This window comes from Aythya fuligula, chromosome 18 (assembly GCF_009819795.1).
Source record: "Aythya fuligula isolate bAytFul2 chromosome 18, bAytFul2.pri, whole genome shotgun sequence".
NCBI classification, from domain to species: Eukaryota; Metazoa; Chordata; class Aves; order Anseriformes; family Anatidae; genus Aythya; species Aythya fuligula.
Genome location: NC_045576.1, coordinates 4,112,519 through 4,139,651, shown reverse-complemented (window position 1 = coordinate 4,139,651; position 27,133 = coordinate 4,112,519). Strand labels below are relative to the sequence as shown.

Sequence of the window (27,133 nt, the reverse complement as noted above, 5' to 3'; positions counted from 1 at the left end):
TCATCCCTGCTCGCTTGGGAAAGCCCCAGGTTTGGTAGGTTTGGTGAAGGATGCCCTGCTCCAAGTTCAAAACTGCCCCAGTTCCAGCTGCACTCCTGGAGACCCCTCTGGACATCGCTCATCCCCGTGCAGCTGTGCTCAAACACGTAAAGCCCATCCCCTCCACATGAGCAGCCTGGCAAGGAGAGGGAGCTCTCTTGGCACCGTCAGAGCTGGAAAATCTTTCTCTGATTCCAAAAAATAAAATAAGCCAAGGTGCAGCCTCAGATCAAATCAAGCAGGCGATGCTGCCAGAGAGAAGAGCCAGCTGCTGCTTTGGGTGAAAGCACCAACCCAGGAAGGTGGCAGCTGCTGCTTTGGGCACGATCTTTTTTTCCAGCAGCTCCTCGCCTGTGCCCGTGCCGCTGAAACAAGCCAGGGAAACGTGACTTTCATCCAGACACGGAGCCCAATTGTTCTGTGCTGGCAGAGGGCGGCGAGATGCTGGGCATCCTGCCCAGAGCTGGGAAACGAGGCCCAGCAAGGTCCTGGCTCAGCCCCGCACCCAGCACTGTCCAAGGACGGCTAAAGCCAAGGAGAAAGGCTCAGGAGATAAGCTCAGCCTGAAGAAATGCTGCTCTTCCCAGTCCCATTCCTCCCTTGTGTTTCCCGAGTGCTCACAGGTCCCTTTTGGGGCATTGCTGTTGGGCAAAAGGGCTTTTAAAGGCAATCCAACATTTTCCATCCACAATCTCTGTCCACGTCAGCCTTGTGTGATGTCCCAAGCACTGTTCTCAGCTCCAGGCACCGTAACGGAACCGTTCCTCTCGTCCTGCTCCCCTGCAGATCTCAGCCCTTCCACAGGCACGTGCTGCAGCTCCAGCCCGCAGACGTTCACACACAGCTGCTGGCAGCCTGCTGCTGAGGGCTGCAGGACTGGCAGACATCAGTTGCCCAAAACCAGGCTTTCCATGGGGTTTAGCGGCCTTTGGATCAAGACCTTACCTAATTTCTTCCAGTTATGTGATGCTTCTCAGCAGCCACGGTCCCAGTTTATCCTCAAACACTCAGCATAGATCTCATCCACCTCCATTGTTTTTTAATAAAATAATAAAATTTATAATATATTTATATATATACTACGAAAACTGTACAATATCGTATGCAAAAAAAAAAAATAATGCATCAGAGGCCAACACAAGTAGTGCTATACAGATGAAAAGCTATGCTTTGCTATTGTGGTACCAAAGGTTAGCAGCGAAGGACAGGTGCAGTAGGAAAGCAGAGGTTACCCTGACCCGCTACCATGCAGCTCTTAAAATAACCCAGAACAAAATCACCATCTCCAGCAGACAGCCGTTTTCCAGAGAGCCCGGGGCAAAGATGGGAACGGTGACCCTCTATAAATATCAGGCTGTTTCGGGATGCCATCAGCTGGGCTCCTCTCAAAACCGAGGACCCAGGAGTAAATCATTGCCTTCCATTTACCTGGGGAGGTGGGGACCATCGAGACACCTGCACTTCTGCAGGAGTGCTCGGATGGGTGGGCATCAAAAACGGTGTTGGAGTGAGTGGTGATTGCTCATGGAAGGCATCCCTGTAGATCCTGCAGGACTGGGGCTCAGGAGGGCAGGACAGGGGATGGCGAGCACCCGCCTGATGACCCAACCATGCCAGAGCTTGGGGTGCACTGGGCTCTAAAGGAGAGCTCCAGAGCTTGAAGTGCCCTGGAAAGTCTCTGCCCACAGGAGGAGCTGCCCAGGCACCGCGGCAGAGTCTGGATGAAGCACTCCTGGACCGTGCCACGGAGCCCTGCACGCCCCAACGGCGGCGTCCCGCTGGCGGGCAGCCTGCCCTGGCTCAGGCCTCGTAGAACTGCCTCTCCATCTGCTTGGTGAGGGTCCCGCTGGACATCACGGTCCTGCTGACGAACTCTTTGGTGACCTGCTTGGTGAGGGTACTGCTGGCGCTCTCCACCCGCTGGGTTGTCATCAGCATGCCATCTGCAAGGAGAGGCCTCGTGCTCAGGGTGCTGCACTGAGTATGGGGTCACGGGGAGTGGGGTCTGCACTACCTCATGTTTTTTTGGCAGAGGTTTCACCTTTAATACCACCTCTCCAGATCAATTAATTCAGTACTTTGCTATGCCAGTCGCTAAGATGAGTTTTTCTACCAGCTCCTAAACTCTCCTCCTTGCAGCTTGAGCCCATGAGTCCTTGAACTCAAGGGACAACATGGGACAGCTGGACTGATGTAATTAAAATGGTCATCATACTTTTCTGCAGAGGCCTAGCCTTGCAGGAAGAACTGTGATTTCATCGCCAGATTGCTCCTGTGGGGCTCTAAAAACTCACATTTCCCTCTGTGATCGGGCAGCACACAGGGAAATGGCTGCAACTGACTGCGGGGCAGAGCAGGACGTGGTGCAGAAAAGGGCCTGGTCCTCTCCATCTATCCTGCCTGGTGGACCCCCCCTGCAGTGCCCGGGACATCTGAGGTTAAAGCAGAGCTGACCTTTGCTCTCCAAGGGTTTCAGAGCAGACAGCAAGCCCTTACCTGAGAAGTGGGGGTCCAGGGAGGAGTGGCTGATGCTGGTTTTGGTGGTGTATTCAGTGGGAAAGTTGTACACTTCTCTCATGTACTGCTGTCCTCCAAACTGTGAGAAAGTGCCTGGGGAGAAGGAAAAACAGAGAAATCAGCCAGGAAATGACAAGGAGCTTCCATGCTTGTGACCCCCCTGCACAACGAGCACCAACAGTCAGTTCAGGAGGTTTATCTTGTTGTCATTAGGGCCGGGTTTAGGAGGAACTGGGAGGACTGAGGACCTCTGCCTATGCGTAGAATCAGGTATAAGACAGAAGATTTGTAATAAATTAAATACTGACAGGTTCTTGTAATTGTCATTCGGTGCATTTTCTGGAATAGGGACAGCGCTCACAAGGTACAGCATTGCCTTCATTATGGAGATAGCAAACAGAATCACAACCAGAGCAGGGAAGGGCTCCAGGAGCTGTATTTACTGCTCTGAGAGACTTCTTGCTTTTGCATTTCCAGGAAGATGTGGTACCGTACCTCCATCCTGAGATTCAATGGTGATGATGCCTTCTCTCTCCGGCCCAAAGCCTTGGGTGGTCTTGGCTTGCACTTTGAACTTGTACGGGATATTCTCACTCAGGTGGGGCACAGTCAGGGTTGTTTCTGGATTGTCTCCTTCAACGTAGATATTCCTGGGCTCCCCTAAAAACGCAGACAGACCGGGGTGAAGACAGACAGACAGGAGTGACCGTCCATGCAAACACTTCTGTCTGGAGTCTTGGCTTTCCCTAAGCTCCGTGCCACCGACAGGTTGTACGGTCACACCCTGAGAAATAGGGCAGCTAAGACAGCCCTACTTCAGTGCAGTGCTGATCCTGAGCAAATAACTTCAGCTGGATTTGGGCTGTGTGACATCCCAATTCTCCCCACTTCTGTTACACCAGATCATGCAATGACTTAGAGCATCGGGGTCCAGCTGCTCCCAGGCCTGGAACCAGTCTCACGTCCCCACTTTGCACTGGTGTGAGCACACAAAACTCTGTTGCTGGTCCCAGCAAAAAGGCAGCAAGTTTCTGCTGGAGGTGATCTCGTTTTCTGCACAAGGAATTGGTTTTCCACAGCCTGCTACCTTACCTCCTCCATGCAGCATCTCGCAGGTGACCATGTAGCCCAGGATGGCCCCATTGGGCTTGCGGGGCCTCTCCCAGCTGAGTTGCAGGGAATCGGGGCTGAGAGCGGTGAAAACCAGTGGTCCGGGAGCACTGGGTGTGCTCAGCGTGAAGGGGGATCCTGCGGGGGCACAAGCGAGGGGTCAGAAGGTGGTGGGGAGGATCCCGGCTGGGGGCTGCACACAGCGTTTGTGTAACGAGCTGGGAGGCCTCAGATACCCCAACAGCTAAGGGAAGGTGAGCACATGGGGCAGAAGGTCCCGTTTTTTAATGAAAAAAAGGAAAGGAGAGCTCAGGATGAGGTAAGGGGAGAGAAAACCACCAGCAGTGAGGACAGAAGCAGAGCCGTCAGCACCACCCAGGTCCCCCTATCCACCTCACCTGGAACAGGGCTAAGCGGGCTCTGCGGGTCCACCTGGGACTCGATGGTGATGACTCCTTCCCTCTCGGGGCCCCAGCCCTCCTCGCTCTGCGCCTTCACCTTGAAGATGTAGGAGTGGTTGGGCAGCAGGTCCTCCACCACCACCGAGTTCTGGCTGGGGTTGGGGATGGTGAGGCGGTGCACCTCTCCTGGGACACACGGGGAAGCAGGACATCAGCGCAGTGTTGCAGGCACAAAGGCAGAGCCCTGGCTTTCTCCTAAACCCTACCTCAAATGAACTGTCTGGAAAACTGAGCCAGAGAAATTCATCCAGGTTCCCCCCTCCCCAGCCATCTCCATCACACCTTGCCCCCACCAGCTGGTAGCACAGGACCAGATGTTGCTCCAAAAAAGGCTTAGGACAAACAATGGCTTCTTGAAAACTCAGGGATTTTCAAGCAAAGAGAATTACATTTTCACTAACTGCCCCAAGTTTCAGGTAAAAATAATAAATTGTTGTTCCAATCCTTCCTCCAAATCCAATGTGATGAAAAAACCTTCAGTTAAGATGATGATGGAGAAGGAGCACAGGGTTTTTTGCAGGAGGAGTGACTCCACAAACCCTAGAGCAGCTTTCTGTCCCCACGACAGAAAGAGGGAATAAAAAACGTGGCTGAGACATTTCCTCAGGGCTACAGGAAGAGTACAGTTGGGAGCTCGAAATCACAGAGTGGTTGTGCTTGGAAGGTACCTCTGGAGGTCATCTGCTCCAACCCTTCTGCTCAAGGAAAACCAAGAGAGCAGCCTGCCCAGAAGACCTGGGCAAGTCTCCCCCACCAGAAGCTCCCAGCACTGCCCAGTGACCCAGCTGCCTGCCCGCTCACCTCCGTTGAGCAGCTGGTATTGCACGCTGTAGCCCTGCACCTCCTTCTCGCAGTGCGGCTCCTGCCAGCTCACCTTCAGGGAGGTGGGCCCCAGGGCGGAGAAGACCAAACGGGTCGGGGTGTCGGGGATGCCCAGCGGCAGCCTGGAATCTGAGGCAGAACGGGACTGTCACGGCAGGGGTTTGGGGGTGAGGGGTTAGTTGGACTGGGGGAGAGGAGGGAGTGGCACGCGGAAGCGTGGGATGGTCCTGATGGTCCGGGGAGAACGTGGTGAAAACGTGGTGAGATGTCCTCTCTGCAAGCTGAGCCTCTCAAGAGGGGGACTGTCTGGCTCTGCACACCTACAAGGATGTCCTACAAACTTGGGGGACCACCCTCGGGTGGGAAAAGGCAAGATAAGCTTCATGGCCCTGTGGGGGAGCAACCAGAGCAGAAGTCCACATACTGTGTGTGACCCTCCTGGCTCACCCCAAAGCAGCCCAGTCTGTTCAACCCTTCACAGGCATCTTCAGAGCAAACACAGCTCTGTTCAGAGTGGCCCTAACCTGCAGCTAAAGCAGCCCAGGGGTTGTTCAAGGGGACATGGGCAGCTGGGACCAGAGCGGGGTGCTCCTGGCTCCCCACAGCTCAGCCCAGTGGGACGCAAGGCTCATGGCAAGCACAGAAACCTCCCAGGGACAGGCACATGAAGCTGCTTTCTGTCCCTGCTTTCTGCATGCAGCACCCAAACAGAGTTCCTGGCAGGACCTCATGGACTTCTGACCAAAGAGTTTGCAGAGGGACATCTCGTACGGAGCACACGTTCTCCCCAGGAGTCCTCCAAAGGCCTGTGGGGTAAGAATGGGGACAATAAGCTTGTTAGGAATGAAAAGGAGGGGGCAATGAGGTGGTCAGCTCGTTAGAGCACGGTGGCAGCGGTGGTGAGTGTTAATCGGCCCATGTGGCTTGAAACACAGCTGAAGTGACCTGCAAATGGAAAGGTGGTGTGATGGAGGCACAGCCCGGGTGTTGGTGTGGCACACAGAAAGCCATGGAAAGAGGGTCTGGGGACAGCAGATGGCAACAGCTCACGGATGGTCAGTGGCCTGGCTGGTTATGGGATGCGTGGCTGGAAGGAGACACTGGACAAAGCTGTACCTATGTACTTGCAAATCCCTGCAGACCCATCAGTCATGATTATAGAGTCCCGAAAGCCAGTGCTGGGGTAGTAACCCTTCACCTTTGCCCTGCTCCTGAAACCCACATCCCGGGGCAGCGGGATTGTCCTCCCAGCATCTTCACGGATGGGAGGGAGGGATCTCCCTGGGTAATCTACAGAGCAGCGTAAGAGAAAGAGAGAAAGAGAAAAACATGGGTGAAGACTTCAGAGGGGGCTCAGCCCGGGTGCTGGCTCCTGCACAGAGATTTTTTTTTTAAGGCTCAGATTTTAAGGTCTTTTTGCAACCTGGCAGCATCAGCCCGGTGTATGTGCATGGAGCTGAAAGGGAACCACACTGCTGGACAGAGTAAGAGAGAAAGATGTGCTTTTTCTGGGATGCTTTGCAGTTAGCCAGGTGCTCTGCACATCAGGGATGGGCACCCTTTGCAGAGTGGTCTGGAAGCAGAGCAGCCTTACCAAAGCATTTGCACATCAGTAGTAAGGACACGGCCTTCCAGATCTCTGGTTCACGGGCCCCTTTGGCTGTGAGCACAGTCCTCACCCCCAAAGGATCCACAGGGCACGGACCTGAAGGTGGTTATGAAGGTAGAAGAGAAGAAGTGGCCCTGCCACGTCTGCACTCACCGTGCCCCATCATCATCGTGGAGTAGTCTCTGGTCAGCGAGGAGCTGCCCATCACCCTGTGCTCCTGCTGCACGTGTGAGCTCAGCTGGTGGTAGCTGGTGTTTGTTGCCCTGGTCAGCGTGCCGCTGCTGCCGGAGAAGTCCACCCGGCCGTTCAGCAGGTGCTCTGTGGAAGAGAGCACACCGTGAGGAAGGCGGCTGGAGGACTGGGCTTCTGCTCCAGTTTCCCTGGGGAGGAAGCAGGAGGCACCACGTGCACCCTGCCTCGGCTTTGTCCTGGTCTTAGCCACTCTGGAAGGTGGTTCTGGAGCGCTTCATCTAGAACAAGCCACGGTCACCCAACGCAAAAACGGGGAAACAAATGGGAAACAGAGACTGCCTACACCCAGCACCAGAGACACCCATGGTGCCCAAGGTAACTCCAGACCTCGGCCTCGCTGGGGCACTGCCTTGTGGTTCTCTCTCTCCTTCAAACGCAAACACAAGTTTATAATTTCAGGTTAAAAAAGAAGCCAGAAGAAGAAAAACAGCCCTTTATGGAGGCGGTTTCTCCAAATCTCACTCTGGATCCCATCTCAGCTGGGTCTGAAAAGCAAACTGCTTCGCTGCTCAGGTCCTTGACAAATCCTTATCCCCTCTCAGCAGGCCGGGAGAGATCAGCTACCACGAGAGAGTGATTTCTGTTTAACGGTCCAGCAGATCTGCCCTGGTAGCTCAGGGCACTCAGTTAAGGTGAGGAGCTGCCCTTGGAGGTGGTACTTAGCAGGCATCATTTGAGTTTGGCTCATGCCTTGAAGGTCCGGCCTGTTGTAGAAGCAACTTGCTAGCAGGCTCCCAAGTCCATGCCGAGATGGGGGTTACCTTGACACTCGTGAGCAGACACACCAGGACAAGGCTTTGAAGCAGACTCTACAGCACGTGAACATCACGCCAACAGGAGGACGGGCACACAAGGGGAGGAAGGGGGCCACGTGCTGGGGGGGGGCCAGCCGCAGGCCCCGTGGCTCAGAGCAGGACGAGACAGGACACTCAGGACCATACGAAGCCGTCCTTCACCTGCTTGGGGCCGGGGGGTCCCGCTCCTCATCAGGCTGCCAGTAGCCACGTCGCTGTCCTCCTCGCGGAGGAGACCCTCGGTGTCCGAGGAGAGGTGGCTGCTGCCAGAGAGGCGGGGAATGGTTTCGGGTGGGAGCCTCCAGGTGATGCGGCGAAGATCCAAGTCTTCTCCCAGCAGCTGCACATATTTCCACCTGGAGCCTTTTGGGACAAGGCAAGCACTGGTGTTGGCATGATCTACGGGGGACGGGGTGGGCTCCCCACTGCCTTTGTGCTGCTTGCCAGGGAGGGGAAGGGGCAGCCGCTGGGGGGAACAAGGCCCGTTGGCTGACGAGGTCAGGAGGTGCAGCCATCAGGTGAGTGGTAGATGGAGGGAACGTGACGTGCAGGGGGTGCCCCAGCCCCAGGGCTGTTTTCCAGCCCTGTGTCCGTCACGACAGAAGGTGAGAGTCCAAGTCCCACCGTATGGCTGTCCCTGTCACGAAGAGCCTGCTACACTGGTCCTCTGCTCGGGAGAGGCTTCCTTGCTCCATGATGTGCACAAGGGATGGTCAGACACTTGGTGTTCCTGTTATTTCTGTTTTCTGAAGGGAGCAAGGACTTGCTTCTGGATCCCAGGCTCTGGAGAACCCCCCAGGAAAGACCCTCCAGCTCCCAATGACAACCTCAGCATTTCATTATGGCCAGTCTTCCCCTTGCTGTCCCAGTATAGCATACGAGAGCCAGCCCCACTCAGAGCGAAGTGATGAAGGAAGAGCTCAGAGGCCACAGGGATCCACCGGGATCCAATTCACTGGCCAGTGCCTCCCCACCACTTGTTGAATTCCCTCCTGTTGGCTTGGCTGAGACCCCAAGCACCCAAGGGACTCAGAGGTCTGTGCCTCGCCAGATCCTGTTTTCTGACAGTAACTCTTGGTCCATTCAGACACCAAAATGAAGGGAAGATGAGCACAGAGGGCTATGAAAAACTCCTCTACCACCCCACACTGAGATTTGCCTTTGCCTCATGGCTAAGACAAGGGGACACGGGTCTTATTTAGACTAAGACCAGTCAAATGTTTCCAAGCACTGTGCTTTGGAAGTGCTGATCTCCACCAGCTCCATGATTCACATCTCCCTGTTGCTGTGAGGACAAAAGGAGCAACAGAACTCACTGCTGAAAATAATTAAGGAAAAAATGAGCGTTGAAGATGACCTTTGCAAAACCTGGAGCAACGTACCTGAATCGTCAGAGACGCTGGGATGCTTGCTGCCAGCCGGAGAACGAAGCACATCTGAGCTGTACATCAGGTAGCTGTCATAGTCCTCACCTCCTTCAGCATCGATGATGGGGACATCGGGGATGATGGGGACTGGAGGGGAGGTGGAAAATGCCATTAGATGTGCAGCTCAAAACCACACTGTCTCCACCATGCTCAGGCTGGCCTTCAGCCTTCACCAGGGTGATTGGAGAGGGCAGGGTGTTGAGAAGCAGCAGGGTGATGGAGAAAGCTCCTCGGCACTGCTCCTGCCTCCCCTGCTCCCCACCCAGGCAGGGCAATAACTCACTGGACAATGGACGCTTGGGCTGTGTAGCAAGGTTGATGGTGGCTTCTCTCTCAGGCCCCCAGCCAGCACCATTTCTGGCCTTCACCATGTAGCGGTAGGGCTGGGACTCCCGCAGGTTTTCTATCAGCACCATGCGTTTCTTTGGGTCTTCCACCAGCACCTTCTTCACTGGGCCAATGGGTACTGAAAATACAGGTGCACATTTCCCCCATGAGACACAGAGAAACCCCACCACAGATCTTCCTTGGCCAACAAGCTTGTGGTTTGGTGTTGGGACATAGCTTGGCTCTGAGACAAGGTGCTGAGGCTGTCTGGGTTGCTAGTGACAGGCATGACATAATTTTGGAGAAATCCCCAAACTGAATGCTGAAGTCAACCTACAGCAGAAGTCTCCTGTTGCTGGTGTATCAGCTACTGTCACCAGATAGCATCTTTCTGGCACCACAGTCCCTCTAGACGTATGAGCTAAGTTTTTAAGGTGAAAAACAACGCAAAAAAAACTGCCAAAGTGAATGGGAACTGAGGGTGCTCATGGCTTTGCAGGATTAAGTCCTGAGGGATGATTTCCTGTACTCCCTCCTTCTGGAAATGACCCCTCCAGATCCCACTATTACAAGAAATGCTTTTGGATCCATTTTGGTTCTACTGCAACTTGGGGCCAGCCCAGATGTGGAAAGTGCTCTCCTGTTCCTAGAGCTGCCCCAGACAGCAAACGAGCTCTTACTGTTGTCCTCATTAACGAGTCCGTAGCTGACTTCATACGCCGTGATCTCCCCGTTGGTTTCTGCAGGCTCAGCCCAGCTCAGTTGTGTCACGGTGGAAGAGACGACGTTGAAAGCCAAGCGGCCAGGCTCACTGGGCACTGGAAAGGCAAGGACGAGGTGCTTAGATTACTCCAGCTGGGAGCGTTCAGGTGCTCAGAGCTCCCTGAATTACAGGCACAAGGATGCCAGCTTGCTCCCATGTGGGGAAAACGAGGTGCAGAGCGCTCACCGTCCTCCAGCGTGCGGCAGTGGATGATGTCGGAGTAGACCCCTTCACCCATGGCGTTGTAGGCGCAGACTTGCATCTCGTAGTCACAGAAGGGGTAGAGGTTATTCAGTTCTGCCGATGGTGATTTGACATCGATGAGGTGAGCTTCTGACTCGGGGTCCCCCTGGATCCAGTATTTCACCTGACAAAGCAAGAGAAAGCCGTGATTCCATGGAGAGGAGCCAGGAAGGGAGAGCTAGCTCTCTCCTTTGGGTCTCTTCTTCCCATCCCTTCAGCACAAGTGACCACGCATGTGCAGCAGACAAAGGAAGGGTCCCACATCCTCCCCTGGGATCCACTCTCCCCCCTTACCTTGTAACCCAGGGGTTTTCCTGGCGGAGGAAACCAGCTGAGGCGGATTTTCCTGGAGCTGAGAGCCTGGGCATTGGGATTCAGCGGTGCACCCAGGCGGCCTTTGGGGGACTGGGTGACTTGGCCCATTCCAGTCAGTGGGGGGACACCATCCACCACCTCTGCAGACATGAGGAAGAGAGCACATCAGTGCCAGTGCCCCACGAGGATGGAGAAGAAGGAAATGTGCCTCTTCTCATCACTGCCTGGCCATTAATGAGTGAACCTCTCAAAGCATTTCAGAAGGGTAGTTCCCCATCACAGGGAAGGGAGACTGAGGCATTCAGTGAGGACACCCCCAAACCATACAGCTAGCTGACACAAGGGTCTGGCTCTGACCCCCCCAAGTCCTGCACCTCTTGCTGCTTCTCACAATCTGCCCAGGTAGGAAGAACTTGGCTTCTTGCAGCTTAAAATCCTTAGCTCTGGCTGAATGTATTTAACAATGCTTCCACATCTTGATTGCTTGCCCTGTGCAGCTGTAAGAGGAGCAGATGGGCAGAGCCTTCTCAAGTCACAGAATCACAGAATATCCCGAGTTGGAAGGGACCCACAAGGATCATCGAGTCCAACTCCTGGCACCACACAGGTCTACCCAAAAAATCCCCTCCCCTTGCTTCTCCTAGAAAGTCACCAAGGCCTTGCCTGTTCCGGGAAGCTGCTCTGGTTACTCCAGTGACAAGGGACTTTTTTGTATCCCCAGTTTTCCTAGCTATTACCACGATAAATCTTTCTCTGTTATTGACCCACTTGCTGGCAGCTCTTACAGCTCTGTACGGCCACAGTCACAGAAATCGCCAAGCACAGCTCCCAGAAAGTGAGCCTCTCCTTTATTTTAACAGCTTTTTCTTCAAATCCCCAAGGAAAAGGAAAGAAAAATGCCCCCTATTTCCTTTTGCAGTGTAGATCATCTATTTTCTTCCCACCCAGTGCCTATACCCGCTCAAGCCTCTAGAGGGAGACCCAAATCTACCAGTGGGAGCTGGAGGCACCTCCTCATCCCTGCCCTTAGGGTGAGCAGCAGGGCTTGGAGCTCTGCAGGGCTTGGAGCTCTGCAGGACCCGGCTGGGCAGGTCCTGCTGGGGTCCCCCAGCTCCTGCTGCCATCTGCCAGCTCCTACCTGGGTCAGCGATGGTCACCGTGGTCTGGGGGTAGCGGCCGATCTTGGCGCCGTACTTGGGATGGAGGAGGTCGATGGCGAACTGCTTGAGCTGGCAGTTGTGCAGGAGGGTGTCTATTTCGGTGAGCTCCAGCAGGGAGACCTGCACCTCTTTCCGGGTCTCGCCAGGCTGGAAGATCAGGTCACCTTCTGCGAAGACGTAGTCCTGGAGGAGGAGGGAGAGGTGCGTGGTCAGAGCACACAGCACCCGTGAGATGGTTCCCAGTGAGATTCCCCTCGTCTCCCAGTGAACCTCTAACTGGCCTCCCAGTGCCCACAGCTCGGTGGCAGCTGGCACCCTCTGACTGAGGTCCAAGCAGCCTCTCAAGTCCCTGAGACACAGGGAATGAGGGCAGGAATCAGGGATGGAGGAGAATGTGTCCGTCCCTGTGCTAAACAAAAGCCTTGGGTCCACCTTCTCCTGGCCATGTCCCCTTTGAACCCAACTCAGTTTTCCTGCAGCCCTAGGGTCGGTTCCTTCCTTGGTGTCTGCTCGTTCCTGCCTGCCAAGGCCAGGAGCATTGGCCTTACCCTGCCGTCCTTGGCGGTGAGGTCTCGGGTCCTGTAGGTGACTTGGGACTTCCCATTGTCTATGATCTCCCGCAGGACAGGGATCTTGGCCACCTTGTCAAAGCGGCTGTGGGAATAGGCTGGCTGCAAGAAGGTGATGAGGCTGCTGGCTGAAAGGGCAGGAGAGAACAAACGTGTCAAATGCATGAAAAATCACATTACAAGCACTTGGGAAGAGACTTCCTACCACCCATGGGTATGAACTGCATTTGAAATACCACTGCATGGACTGGAGACTTTACCAGTCCTCTCGCTCCCTGCCCAAAACAACCACACAGAAAGCAGAGGAAAATCACTGGGGGTGTTCACCTGCCCCAAGCACAGCATAAGAGCAATGAGGGCTTCCACTGCATCACTCCGACAACCTTAGAACTGGAGCAGCAGAGGCATGTGGCCAACCTTGGATCTGCCACACAACATAGCACTTAAACCTGTGATGGTCAAACATTTTGGTCTCTGCCATCAGGGATGATGACTCTCCCATGGATGCTTTAAAAGATGCTCTAGTTTAGACCCAGGTGCCTTCAGATAGCAGTCACCAAGAAAATTTCTGGCTTGCGATGCTGGGGAACTCAACACCTTCCTTAGGAACCACAGGAGTCCATCTGGACAAGGGGCCAACCAACACGAGTGCCCCTGGTCATGCCTCGTGCCATGGCTGCTGCCCTTCACCTTGTTCTTTGATGATGGTGATGTTGACCAGCCTGCGTCCAATCTCTGCGATGCCGGTGGGGACATCGATGGCCTCCACCTGCAGCTGCTTCTCATCATCATCATCCTCCCTGATGAAGAGCGGGACACGGACATCCACCAGCTCCACGGCTTCTTGGAACTCCACCATCCCGTGAGCATCTGGGGGAAAGGGTGACGGTGAGAGGTGGGAAATGCCCCCTCTGCCCGGCCAGGACGCAGCGCTGGGCTCCGCTCCCTACCTTGATCCGAGGTCACGGTGTAATAACCTGGCGAAACCTTCAGGTCGTTGAAAGCCTCGTGGGAGACGTGCTTCTCGGTGACTTTGATGATGTCCATCTTGGCTGAGCGAGGGGCAGTGAGCACAGTGTCCACGATGGTGTGGTCCTGCCTGCAGCCGGGGGAAGAAAAAGCAGGGGAAGAGCTGAGGCCAGGTCTGCTCATCGCATGCAGCACCTGGAGGGGTTAGCGGGTTTGCAGGGCACTCCGCCACCCACACTCCTGCACACAAAAAGGGAGAAGCAGCAAAGACAAGGCTGCAAGCTCCACTTACCTTTTCCCAGAATTGGGCTGTACCCTGAGGGGGGAAAAAAAAAAATAAAATCAGAGTGAGTAACGCTTCTGGGGAGACAAAGTTCTGTGTGAATCACAGCCCTGCACATGTCTGAGCCGCGGCAGATGCCCCACGGGATTCAGCCATGGGGAGCGGTGCCAAACCTTCCTGCAGAGCCCGTGGCCTCCGGTGGGTGAAGCTCCTCACTGGGCTCGTGTTTGTGTTGGGAAGGGCTCACAGACCCTGCTCCCTCCCAGCTCACAGATTTCACACCCTTCCCCATCCTCTCCCTCATCAGCAGTGCCCTGGGGCAACCCTGACCCCGAATCAGGCGTTCTCCCCCCCCCCCAGTGACCCACCTGAACTTGGTCTGCTGGAGCTTGTGGCAGCCCGGGATGTGCTTGTAAATGTCGTTCAGCTGTGAGGAGCAAGATGGACATGGGGTTTATCCCCAGAACATAGCCAGAGGCTGCAAACTGAAGCTAAAGAGGAGCTTCAGGAGCAAGCCTCATCAACGTGATGCTTTGATAATTCTTAAGGTTTGTGTTTTCTTTCAGAAAGAGGAAAAAAAATCAGGAAAAATCTCTTCTTAATTTCAAGGACTGAGTGTCCAGGGAAGGTGTCACAGCCACCACCGCTGTGCCTGTGCCCAGTCCCACCCCAAGCCCCCCCAGGTGCTCAGGCCCTTACGTTCTCCTCCACTTCCTTGCGCAGCTGCTCGCACTCCCGGCTCTCCGGCTTCATGAGGTTCTGCGTGAAAAGCCGGGTCAGCCTCAGAGACAGCCCGTAGGGAACTGCAAGGAGAAATGCCCCGGTCAGGTTTCTTCCCTCCCGGTCAGAGAAATCACCCAGCAAAAGCTGGATGTGTGGGGATATGCGTGATATACGCGGGGATATGGTGTCCAGATCCCATGGCGTCATGCCCTTTGTGGCACCACAGCACCTCCTCGGGGTCCCGTTCCTCGGAGGAGACACTTACTGAGATCTTTGGGGTTGGTGGTGGCGGCGTGGGAGGCGAAGCCCTGCTTGTGGACGTTGTTGTTGATCTTCCAGCGGACGGTGTCCCGGCCCTTGAGGGACCCGCTGCGGACCATGGGGGTGTCCAGGTGGTCGGAGGACATGAGGCTCTGGCGCAGCATGTAGTGATCCTCCTTGAAGCCAACCGTGCGACCTGCAGAGCAGGGGCAGAGTCAGACTGCCATGCTGTGGGGCAGGGAGGACGGGCAGCAGCTTGGCTCTGCTAGGAGATGGCCCTGATTTACCACACCCCAGAAGGGGATCCCTACTTGTGTCCTCCCCCCCAAGGAAGGCAGTGACCCCACAAACCCCTCTCTCCCCCCCATTCAAAGGGCTGGTACCTCGTGCACAGCAGGGAAGCAGGGCCAGGCAAGCCTAGAAAAGACATGACCAAACACACAGTCACTCTGCAGCCAAGGGTGTAAAAATCTCAAGTCTCCAGCTGGGAGGGCTCACAGCAGCAGGGCTGGAGCAGGGATGGGTGGGTGGTGGATGAATGGGGCTCTGGAAGGTGATTTTAGCCAGATATCCTTTTAGTGGGGGAAATCACACAGCGTTTCACGCCAGCAATAGCAGAGGTGCTGGACACCATCAGGACCCAGCCCTGGTAGAGGCAGGATGGGTTTGGGAAATTTGTCACTCACCTTGCAGCAGGCGCAGAACCTCCAGCACAGCAACAGCAGCAACCCCAGGAGGAGGATCAGGAAAATGAGCAGTGGGATGAGCCAGAGGAAGCTTCCCGGAGGGCACTCTGCAAGGGACAGCAGCACCGGCTGTGACTGCAGGGCAGCAGCCAGGGGAGGGAATGGGGAGAGCACGGCCACAGCTCTCTGAGAGATGGAGCAGCCAGTTTCAGCCTGGGAGCTTCTCTCCTGGTGCTCACAATGAGAAATGCTGCCCAGGGAGAGCTCTGCCACTTCTTGGCTCGTACCCAAGGGGCCTTCCAGCACCTTGTGTCTCTCCCTGACTGTGCTGGGCACTCATCACCAAAGGTGCTGCTCTCTGAGGACGCTGCTCTCCACCTCCCGTGCCTGCTCACCTTTCTTCTTCTGCACCTGGACAGTGGCGTTGGGGAGGACGCTGGGGTCTCCCTTCAGGGTGTAGTGGTAGGTGCAGTCATCCTCCTCGTCCTGGAAGGAGCATTGCTCACTGGCCTCCTCTGTGGATAGATTGGGGACACGATCACCAGGCTGTGGAGTTACCAGGACTGGGAGCCCAGCTCTGAGCATGAGGAGACCCCAGGGCACACGTGCACAGGGCAGGCACACCACATGTGTCTGCGTCCTGGTACCTTTCTTCAGCTCCTCCACCATCTGGACCTGGAGGTGGCACATGCTGCAGTTCCCTTTCCTGTTGCCCGTTCCCCAGGCCTGGCACTGGACACAGTCCCGGATGCTCTCGCAGATGGCCTGGAAACCCTGGGCAGGGGCACAAAGCACCATCAGGAGACCGGCCGCAGGGCGAGCATCGCACCCAGAAACAGGCTGGGGAGATCTCTCCAGCCACCTGCCTCGGAGACACCCCGAGCCATGCAGCCCTGACCCAGAGGCTGGAGGTGTTTGGGCTGGATGGAGGTGCTGAGCCCCCTCACCATCACTCCAAAACCTCTCACACCAACAGCCTGCGTCAGGGCAGCAACCAGATCTCCTCCAAGGGCCTTAGGTGGCCTTCCCAGAACAGAACAGAGCCAGCTTTCTCCACTCCGTTGGGACTAGCATGTGTTTGTCAGTAGGAAAACTGAGGCACCCAGCCATGAAATGAGTTTTTATGGCCTTGGGGCAGATCAGAACAGGAGCTGAGACTCAGACTCTGCCCTGCCCCTGGGTGCACGCCCTGCACCAGTGTGCAGGCGCACGGGGCGCACACATGGCACCCGGGGGCTGTAACACCTCTGGGGGCACAACAAGCCCACAGCTGCAGGGTGGTCCCACCACAGACCCAGCCCAGCCATTTCAGCACAGGCAAGCCCATGCCCTGCTCAGGACTTTGCTCCTGATCGAGAAATGCCTCCATCCTCGCTTTGCTCTCAATGGGAAGGAGAAATGAGAGCCCCCGGGGACCCCAAGCTGAGGCTCACCAGGGAGTAGCTGATCTCGCAGGTGGAGCTGATGTACACGGACGCCTTGTCACAGATGCACCTGCCACACTCGCACCTCCCCTGGTTGTTGCAGATGCCCTGGGGAGCAGAGGGGACAGTCGGTGGCTGACAGCAGCCACAGGCAGTGGCACCGGGTGCCAGCAAGCTGCTGCCAGCTCCCCGTGTCCCCAGCACGGGGACATTTGCCACGGCCTGGAGTGGCCCTGCCAGGACGTACCCCCCGGCTGTCGATGCAGGTGTCATTGCTCGTAGGACACTCGCAGCCTGGGCCCTCCCAGCCGCTCTCACACACGCAGGCACCCTTTGAGCAGCGACCGCGATCTGCAAGAGGGGAAATGTCACCGTGCTGCACCCCTCCCTGGGCTTTACCGGCATCTTGGGGTGCATCCCAGGCTCAGATCTCCCCTGTCCCCGCAGCCCACAGCCCGTTATTCACCCCTCTGTGCCACTCAGACCTGCAGGCACCGGAGAAGGGGGCAGCGGGGTGGTGCTCACCGTTGCAGAGGAAGCCGGAGGTGCGCGGGCACTGCAGGACATCGTACTGGCAGAAGTCCCCGTCGAAGCGCTGCACCTGGCCCTCAAGGTTGCACTGGCACTTCCCGCAGATACACTCGCCCCGGCCCGAGCACACCTTCTCGTCCCCAGGGCGGGTGCACTCTGTTCTGTTGGAGGACGATTCCAGGGAGCACTCACATGTGTCCCCTTGCCTGATGGAGAGGAAACGGCGCTGAGAGAGGCAGGAGCAGGGCACAGGGGCTGCCTCCAGGTAGGGCCCACAGGGCACAAGCGTGCATCCTGGTGGGTTGCCAGGCATGGCCAGAACCCCCAGAGGGGCACCGGGCTTGGCAAAATCCTTACCAGCCTGCGTGGCAGAGGCACTGTCCACAGATGAAGTCCCCACGGCGGTTGCACTTTGGTGAGGAGGGGACTGCGTGCTGCAAGGGGAGAGCGAGGAGGTGCTGCTGGTGGGCTCGGTTCCCCCCAGGGCCATCTCAGGAATCACAAAGGCAGAGCCAGGGGATAGGCTTTGCCCATGAGACTGAGCTTTGTAGGACAACGAGCACAGCTCCGTGTGGGCTGTGGTGAAAGTGTCCTTGGGATGAGCTCCGGGGGCAGCTGGGGCAGCCACCTGTGAGCCAGCATCTCCAGCCAGGCAGCACAGATGGGCAGGATGGGTGCCCACCACCCCATAGCAGCCCCTTGGGTGTTCAAAGCTGCGTCCTGGGGTCTCCCAGCCCAGAATTCAAAACCTCCAGCTCCGAAAACCAGGAGCTGCTGGCACCGAGCTGCAGGAGCTAAGCAGGACCCGCACGTGTTGGCGGACACATTCCCAGGAGGGGGGCACGTCCACAAACACAACCCGTACCTGCTCGCAAGGGCACACATCACAGACCACTGAGGCTCTGACTTTAAGGCTGTCGCTCAGGGACGTGGGCTTCACGTGGATAACTCCTTGACGGTCTTTCTCTGGGAGGCTGCAGACGTGCTGCCCACCGATTTTCTCGAGCGCCTTCACGCGCATCTTGAACTTGCCCTGCAGGGAAGGGGAAGGTGCATGAGCCCCACAGAGCGACCCTGCTGCTGGCACCCCGCTTGTTCCTCCCATCCCATGCACCTACCACTTCCCCACGGGTGATGTTGAAGGAGCCGGACTCTGTCTTTTGGTACATGGAGGAGATGAACTCTGTCTTCAAGGCCTTGGGGACATAGTCAGCCCGGATGTCCATCTTGGAGCGGATGCGCTGGGGGGGACAGGAGGTGATTACAACCCTGATTTTCTGCAGCCCCACTGTGGCCACCCCATGGCCTGCCCTGGAGGGGCCACATCCTGCCCTGGGAGTGAAAGCGAAGCCCTGGAGGGCACCGTTACCTCGAAGGCCATGCGAAGCAGCTCCACGATGTTGGATGAGTCTTCCTGGAGCACCCCGATCGCAGAGATGGGGAAATACTTGTGCAGCTTCTGCAGGGAGAAAGGTGCTCAGTGAGGCACAGCACCACCACGGCAGGTCCAGCTTCTGCCCTTCCCGGGCAGCCGGGAGCTGTCTGGGAGCAGCAACCCCTACAGCTCCCGGGGTCTTGTGCTCAGCCCAGCCCGAGACTGGGATGGTGCCATTTGGGGCTGCTGGTATATGCAGACATGATTTTAGCCAGAAATAAAATATTTTTAGTAGGTAACAAGCAGGGAACTGCCTGGGAGAAAGTCCTTGCGTCAATTAAATCAGGTCCTCAGGGATGTTCTCAGCTCAGCTGCACCAAGGTCCTGGGAAACCTCATCTAACGCTGCCATGGGCTCTGCTTTGAGCTTTTGCTCTGTGGAGCAGAGACCTCCAAAGATCCCTCCCAACCTCAATTGCTCCCCAGCTCTCCCCGCACTGCTTTACATGAAGCAGCCACCAAAACGAGGAGACCTCCAGGAGCTGAGGCTCCTGCACCCCAGCAAGACACCCTGGGACCTCCCATGCCCCCAGAGCAGACCCCAAGTGCCACAGCACCCTCCTGACATGCAAGGGCATCAGTTTAGCACTTGGGGACCAGATATGAGAGAAGGTTTTCTCCTAGCAGCTGAGCTGCAGGCAGAGGAGAGATGGTCCTGGAGGAAAGAGAACCCCCACAGCTCCCCAACCTCCAGGGTCTCCTCACCTCGTAGTAGCTGTAGGAGTGGTTGGTGACCGCAAAGATGGGGATGATGTTGTGCTGGCCCAGCAGGCGCACCAGGGTGGGCACCGAGGGATAGTCCTGCTTGGTGTCATACACATAGGTGCCCCTGGTGTCCAGGTGACACTTCTCGTCGTTCCTTGCAAGGATCCCTGCCAGGACATTGGTGCCGTCAGCTTCGTAGTGAAAGGCAGACTCGGTGGAGAACACGAGCAGGTGAGTGCTGTCCTTCCTCCAGCCGATCTTGTCCTACAAGATGGGGAGAAGGGACCGTTATCTCCAAGCCCATCAAACCACCACACATTGGGAAGTCAGGACTTGGAAAAACCCAGAGACACGGCATCACCTCCTCCAGGGAGCAAACACAACCAGTGACGTGTCCCCAGCAATACCAACCAGCAGTTCTCTGCCTCCCCCGGTTACACCCCAATGCATGGGACATCTCCGTGCTGCTTCTCTTCCCCTCGTTACCCAGACGGGCTCATTAAGACCAGACCCCCACCCATTTGTTCCCCATGCCCCCAGCCCCTCACCTTGCACACAGCTGTCTGCAGGATGGCATCAAAGCCGCCCTCGGGGGCATCCAGGTTGCCGGAGATGCGCTCCTTCCTGAGCTCCTCGCTGAAGTAGTTGATGTTGTTGGTCAGGCGGATGACGTTCTTGAAGGAGAAGGGGGAGTCGGCGTTGTTCCAGGGCTCACGAAGCCTAGGAGAGAGCAGGAGAGCAAAGGGATGCTCCAGCAAGGCGCTGCTTGCCCAGCGACCAGAGGAGTGAAAGACTCAACCTCTCCTCGCTTTGGGGACCTCACGGAGCTGCTCGCTGCCCCCCAGCTGCATGGCCACAAGGCGGGGAAGGGTGGGAGAGCATTTGGGCAGACACCAAGCAGAAGAGGAGGAGGTGGAGGCAAATGGAAAGCCACTCAGCCTGTCATGGCAGAGCAGGAGAGAGATGGACAGAGGCTCTGGCACCACAGATGGAGGAGATTGGGAAAGCCACAGAGAAGTACAAAGGGGCTCCTGCCTTCCCCTCGCTGTCCCCAGGGACCCCCCCAGCCCCACTCACTTCTCAGGCCTCATGTCTGTCTGCGGGGATGAGACTTTGTCCACAAACTTGCCGAAGCCGATGGTGTAGTTGGAGGTCAGGTCTTGCAGGAACTCGGCTGGGAGGGAGGGAAGAAGGGACGTCAATAAGGAGATGCCCACCAGGCTGCTGCTCCAGGGTGTCCTTTCCCAGCATCTTCCTGGCTGGTTGTGTCTTAGCTAAAATTCCCAAACTGTCAGCTTTTAAGCTCTTTGGGCTTAGGGCTTGTCTTTTTTTTTGGGGGTAGAAACCTATGCCACCTTTGGGAGCTCCAAGACTGGGGCTTCTGCAGCAGCCCCACACCGGGAGGACACAGGAAGGTCCCTGCAGGGCCAGGAGGGGCATCCCCACACCAAGCCACATGGTGCAGGTATAATTATAATCTAATTAATACAGGCACCTCTCAGCCCTTTGCCGGCAAAGGATTTGGGGCTGCAGGTGGGAGCGAGCTGCCCCCCTTCACGGGCACAAGACCCGGCTCTCATCTCACCTAGGTTGTGGCCCATGCTTTTGAGGTTGTCCAGATCATCAGACATAGAGTAGGAGAAGTCCATGAGGATGTAGAGATCCACAGGGCTCTCCAGGGGCTGGAAGACGTCCATGTTGAAGGTCATCTCCTCCCCAGCCCGCAGCCGCATGAACATCCCCTGGGGGGCCACCTGGGTCCTCTGCAGGCGCATGTTGATGCTGATATTCTGCGAGGGGAGAGCGGTGTGAGGGGATGGGAACCAGCTCCCAGGAGGGTGAAATGAAGGGGAGGCCAGGAGGGGAAGTCAAAGGGTTGGGACAGGCAGGAGGGAGCTGATTTGGAGCAGACCCTACACAAAAAAACGGTCCGGATCTTGCATTTTCCCTGTGGGAGGTTCTACAGGAAGGAGGCTGGGGACGGCGGGGCCCCTGGGGAGGAGCCGAGCCCCACCAGTGCCTCCCAGCACCCACCTGCTCTGTCCGCATCTCGCCCCTCGTGTAGACGATGCTGGCCTCCCCGCAGCCGTAGCGCAGCAGGTTCTCCCGCAGGTCGCAGCGGGGCTCCTCAAAGCTCTGCAACGGGGCGAGAGCAGCGTTACGAAACCACAAATCCTCCCCACCGGGAGGGCACGGAGCTTGTGAAGACAGCAGGGTCCCTGCCAAGGTGGCTGGGTCCAGAGAGCCCTTGCAAGCAGCAGAGGGGCAGGGAGGTGGGGATGAATCTCGTCCAGAAGCACCAATGTCCTCCGGCACCAGGGGAGTTCGAGCACCAGCGAGTTACTGGGCTGTCTGGGACAAGACTCTCCCTCCATCCCTCGGGCACTCCTCCCCATGGAGAGTTTCATGCCTGGCCAACAAGCATTTTCTGATAAATCCCTGTATTCTGGAAGGTTTTTTGCTCTCCCTCCTCCCCGCTTCAGTGCCTGAGCCAAGGGAAATCCACGCCTCGAGCTTTTGGTCTGGAGAAGCTGGAGCTGGGAGCTGGCTCCGCTCTCAGGTTCCTCTCCCGGATTTTGCCCGGGGGTGGTGGGATGCAGGGCATGAAACCAGCCTGGAAGCAGAGCCCCAGTGTCCCCTGCCAGGTCTCACCTCTTCGGTGCAGAAGGAGCACTCCTTGTCCACTCGGATGCACTCAGAGCAGCTCTTTGCCCGGCTCTGCACACAGAGGTTATCTGGGGGGGTGAGAACGCAGGAAAAAAAAAGGGTGAGCAGTGGAAGGGCTGCCCCCATCCCTGGGGGAGCCAGCAGAGGCTCTGTTGGGTTGTTTAGCAGAAAATAGCAAGAAAACAGCAGCGGGGTTTGAAAGAGAGGAGACCCAAGTGCATGGGGGGACGGCGGACAGGAGGAAAGGCACGCGGCACAGCTCATGGGGACTTGCATGGTCCTGCAGGGCAGCACCAAGCAGAGGTCGAGGGCAGGCATAGAAAGGCTGCACTCACTTTTGGTCCTTTGGCAGAGGGTGGTGGTGCAGAGCAGGGACAGCAGCAGCAGCCCGGCACGAGCCCTCGGCAGGGCGGCCATCCTCTTCCTCCTGAAACACATGGCACGCTGAAATCGCGGGGGTCCGAGGGCTCGGTGGGGGAAACGGCCCCGGAGGAGGACAGCTGCAGTGGGACGGCCCTGTGTGCCCTGGAGAGCTGGAGCCCGGCTGCAATCTCTGGTCTCAGCAGGGCAGAGCATGAAATCAAAAGCGAGAGCGGCTCCTGCTCCATGTGGGCTTGTGCGAGAGGCTCAAAGTCCCCACGGGCTGGGGCAGGGCGGCAGGAGGGCTGGAGCCCAGCGCCCTCCACACGTGAGAGCGGTGACCGACCGGGTCGAGGCCTTGCTTGGGCTGGGGAGGAGGAGAGCAAAGGCGCCTGCACCCCAAAAACAGAGCAGACCCCTCCCTCCGGCTATTTCCTATGGCACGAAGAGTTTCCAGAATGGGCACACAGCAGAGGGTGAGGCTTTGGGAACCCCAGACCCGGAGCTCTGCCCTGCCTGGAGCTGTTGAAAGACTTTGTGGTCTTCAGAGCCCGGCAGCTCCGGGACCCCTCGTGTAGATCTGGAGGCCAAATCCCAGACAGAATTAGCCGTTCCCCTTGCCTCCACCCATGATGGATTACCTGGCCGGCAGAGCGACCAGTGCTGGCCAGAAATCTGCAGTCAGAGGTGGTAAACATGAGAGACAGAGCAGGAACTCGAGCTCTGCGGCTGCCGTGCCAGCTCTGGCACCACGGCAAGGCAAAGAGAACAGTCGAGGCAAAGTCTCTGGCATAAAGATATTTGTAAAGCATCTCCCTTCTGGAAGATGCCAGTGTGAAATATCAGATACAAACAGTTTCATAGCTTCTTGCTGTTGTAGCATAATCCCTGATTCTACAAAACAAAACTGAGATGCCACGAAAAGCCCTGAAATCAGGAACCTTCAAGGAAAATGGGAATAGCTGACGATGTCTGAGTTCCCAGGGGGAAACCCAGAGCACAGCTCTGACACTTGGTCAGTTAGGTGCTGATCTGGAGCCCTGGGAAGTCACTGGGAAGAGCAGCTCAAATATCAATGGGTGGGGATCAGACGTGGTCACCAAATCCTTGGGAATACACTGACTGCACGAGGCCGTGTGTTTGCAGAAGTCACCGTGGCAAGGTCTGGAGCACACACAGCACTGAGTCAGGAGATGCCTCCCTGGGGGCTTGAGCCTTATTCCCGCAACACGGCTGATACGGGACAAGATGCGGGTGGCTCATTTATCTCGCCAGCTTGGCTCAGTGGCTTATCACACAGCGACAAATACACAGCCCGTGGCTGAAACGTGGAAAATAGGGAAATCTCAGGAAGGCATCCCTGCTGGGGACACCAGCCCCTGCCCTGATCCAGAGGCTGGAGAGCTTGGCTCAGACCCGAGGCAGCCTCAAAGCACGGATCCGGTTCCTCTCCCAGCCACGGGTCCAGAAAGAGTCATCAGGGGATGGCCCGGCACACCCTGGGCCTTGGACACACCAGGTGCTGTCACGTCTTTTCAAGTGCTGAGATAAGAGGCTATAAAACTCAGGTTGATAGTGATGTCCTGATGCCGGTAAGCCGCAGACTTTGAAGTGTTTGGTGGGGCTGAAATCAACCAAGGGCGTTGGTGGCTCTGGGACATCACAGAGCCTCGCTGCCAGCCGCGGGAGTGGCCCTGCTGGGTGTAAAAACACGCCAACGGCCATCCCTCGATCTCAAAAATTTCCTCCGGAAGGGAAAACGTCACTTTGCTTTGGAAAAGTGCTGCAGTTTGGTTGGATTTTCATTACAACAACAACAAAAGAAACCTGTCCAGTTGTGCAAAACCAAGGGACGAAGTGGAGCAGCTCCCAGCGGCACAAAAACATCCCAACCCCTCCCAGGCCACACGTCTCCCCCTGCTCTTCTTCCTCTCCTCTCAGCCTCCGTCTCTGCCTTGGCACAGTCGATGAAACAGCTCTGGAAAGCTCCTGGGAACCCCTGGGCTGGATCACTCATCCCTGAGCAAGGAGGAGCTACTCCAGAGAAACCACTGGAGCAACGAGGCTGGGGTACAGGTGGCAGCAGCACAGCGTTGTCCCCGTGTCCCCCCAACAGCTCGGTGCTGGGAAGGACGAGGCTGCAGCCAGGCGCTGCCCTGGGGTGGATGGGGACAGGGACCGAGGAATGGGAGCAGAAATGCCACAAGCCCATGGCAGGAGGGCAGGCTGGGGACATGGGGATATGAAAACCCAAACCCTATCTGCATCCCCACCTTCAACCACGCAGCCCCCAAGGCTGGGGCGGACACAGCAGCCTTTCCTTGCATTCAGACACACAAAACAGCAGCAGCTCAGTGCCTTTGGGATGGGGCTGTCGGCTCACTCCCCCTTTGGGGACAGGATCCTCGGGGTGTCCAAGCATCTGAAAATCCCCTCCTCCCCGCCACGCATCCTGAGACACATCGGGACACATCAGTCCTCCGCTCCCACAGCCGGAGGTGTTGGAGCCTGCAGGGACCCAACCCAGCACCAAAGGAGCCCAGGGGACTGGGGACATGGTGCTGGGGACCCCTGCCACTGCCTGTCTCCCCCTGTGGCCACATCCCCCTGTCCTGCCAGGGCTGCAGCAGGACCCCGTGTGATAGAGCAGGGGACGGACGCCTCGCTGGGTGGGAAGCATCTGCAGCAGCACCCACCCGCTGCGCCAGGGGAAATCCTGCAGCCTGCTGGGGTGGGCAGGGGACTGAGGACCGCCGTCAGCCTCAGCATGGGGCTCAGGCTCCGAGGGAATTATTGGTGATGAAGGCAAAGCCAAGGGGCAGCCGGGTGCCCCCCACAGGGAGCAGCTCTCCCGGGTGCACGGATGGGTGCTGGAATTCACCAGCTCTCTCCCCCCCTGCCCCGGGCCGCTCCCTTCGTGGCACACATGGAGGCACTGACCTCAAATAACTTGGAAATGATCAGGATGGACCCCCAGAGAAGCACCAGAAGCCTGACTCACAAATCAAAGCGTTGTTTAAACACCGCAACACGTTTGCCTGTGATTTTGTTTAGTTTCAGCAAAAACTTTTACTTTTCCCTCTCCAGGTGAGCCCCTGCAGCTGGGAGTCTCCACGCACCGAATTTCAGATTCACCAGCTACAAAACACACCAGCGTTTGCAGCTCAGCAAAAAAACAGCCTGACCCCAACTCACGCTTGGCCTTTTTCTCTCCAGATCACCCCCTTCCCTTGCTCCAAACAGCTCCATGGGGTTTGCACCCAGTGACCTGTTTTGCAAATAGCCTGTGTCCCCCGGGGGCTGTGCCACCCCAGGAGCTGTGCCCCAGGTGCCAGCTCCACGGCACCACTGACTTTTCTCCTGGAAATGGGGCAGGCAGAGGGAGGGAAGGTCATCTTTGTAACCTCTCACAAATTGTCTCCAAAAAGCGATGGCAACAACCTGCTCCCTGCAGGCTCTTTGCTGTCCCATGCCCTGCGGCGTGGGCACAGCACCTCCAGGCAGCTTCGTTCAACCAAATAAATTGGGAAAAGAAAAGTGCCCTGCACAGCTCTGCAAAGCAAAGCTGCTCAGGCATGAGCATGGCTGTTTCCAGCAAAAAGGCAGGGGAAAGCACATAACTAAACCTGGATGAAAAGGGGAAAACAGGCACAGACGCAGCTGAGCCCACCCAGCTCTGCTCCGTGCCTACCTCCCCGTGCAGCAAGCCCTGCACCTTCATTAGCCCCCCGAGTTAATCAACACGGCAAAATTAAAACAAGCCTGACAATACAGAGCGAAGAGGAATTAATTCCACAAACCTCATTAGCGCTGGAGCTGACTCAACGTCCAAATCCTCTGCCACAATCCAAATAACAGGCACCCACACAGCAAGCCAAGAAATTCTTCTGAAGGCAAGGGGAGAGCTCACTGCTCCGCTGCCACCAGTTGAGCTCCAGGCTTGGCCTTTTCTTTCTTTTCTTTTCTTTCTTTTTTTTTTTTTTTTCTTTTTAATTCCCTCCTCTCTATTTTCTGTCCCCTTTCTCTTTCCGGTTAAACGTCAACTTCCAGTCCCGCGGGGAGGGCAGGCAGCCGGCGGGCTGACATACCTCTGCTGGGATTCCCGTGCCCCCCCAGCCGAAAAATTGGCTCCGTTCTCCCCTCGCTGCTGCCCTTTGGTCCCGGGGGTGCTCGCAGAGAGGCTGGGGAGGGGGGAGCGGAGGTGGGAGCCGCGCTAGTGAGATCCGTGCCCAGGTGAGGACGAGCTTTATCCCAGCTGGGGCGGGAGGGGGGCCGTGACTCAGTGGTTGGCATTCCTCTGCGTCTCGCACACCTGTACGGGCAGGCACAGCCCGTGCAGCCGCCCCGGACCCTCCCTCCCGTGCGCACCAGCACCATCCTGCAGGAAAAGGGCTGAGCAGGCAGCGGGCAGGGAGCCTGGCCGCACAGCCAGCCCCAGGGAAGGCTTTTTCTGTCCCACAGCTGCCTTTTCGTTTAGGGGCTGGGGTCTGTCGGGGCTCGGAGCTGCTCACAGCAGCCCCGCGTGGTGCTGAGCGCACGGGAGCAGAGCTGAGGCTCTGTGCTAGCTCCCCGATCACCCTGCAAGCTGCGTCCCATTTGACTTCACTACCAACAATAGCAAAAGACAGGCAAAAAAAAGCCGATTGCAGTCATAAATTTGATGTTTCCTGTCTGTCTTGGAG

The 27,133-nt window shown here is 56.9% G+C and overlaps 1 protein-coding gene across 4 annotated transcripts; it reads right to left on the bottom strand.

Moving 5' to 3' along the window:
• Positions 1-878: 878 nt before the first annotated feature.
• On the bottom strand, positions 879-26,435 carry ITGB4 (integrin subunit beta 4). Of its 4 annotated transcripts, XM_032199760.1 has the most exons (41): positions 26,252-26,435; positions 22,427-22,518; positions 22,077-22,159; positions 21,459-21,560; positions 21,010-21,214; positions 20,502-20,598; positions 19,973-20,144; positions 19,425-19,688; positions 18,655-18,744; positions 18,404-18,526; positions 18,151-18,318; positions 17,643-17,719; positions 17,280-17,491; positions 17,002-17,105; positions 16,764-16,862; positions 15,978-16,104; positions 15,726-15,845; positions 15,331-15,437; positions 15,028-15,061; positions 14,649-14,840; positions 14,360-14,463; positions 14,029-14,087; positions 13,670-13,693; positions 13,359-13,507; positions 13,099-13,278; positions 12,388-12,536; positions 11,818-12,022; positions 10,659-10,819; positions 10,308-10,488; positions 10,039-10,176; positions 9,315-9,497; positions 8,987-9,118; positions 7,767-7,967; positions 6,712-6,876; positions 6,066-6,239; positions 4,929-5,078; positions 4,065-4,253; positions 3,649-3,804; positions 3,052-3,216; positions 2,536-2,649; positions 879-1,982 (listed from the first exon to the last, which is right to left on the bottom strand). In XM_032199760.1, the coding sequence occupies exons 1-41, from the start codon at positions 26,254-26,256 to the stop codon at positions 1,840-1,842; spliced, it is 5,595 nt and encodes a 1,864-aa protein (XP_032055651.1). In that variant the 5' UTR covers positions 26,257-26,435; the 3' UTR covers positions 879-1,839. The 4 variants fall into 4 exon arrangements, with proteins under 4 accessions (XP_032055651.1, XP_032055652.1, XP_032055650.1 ...); XM_032199761.1 differs by lacking the exon at positions 7,767-7,967; XM_032199759.1 differs by lacking the exon at positions 26,252-26,435 and having other exon boundaries at positions 22,427-22,529.
• Between the last annotated feature and the right edge of the window lie 698 nt (positions 26,436-27,133).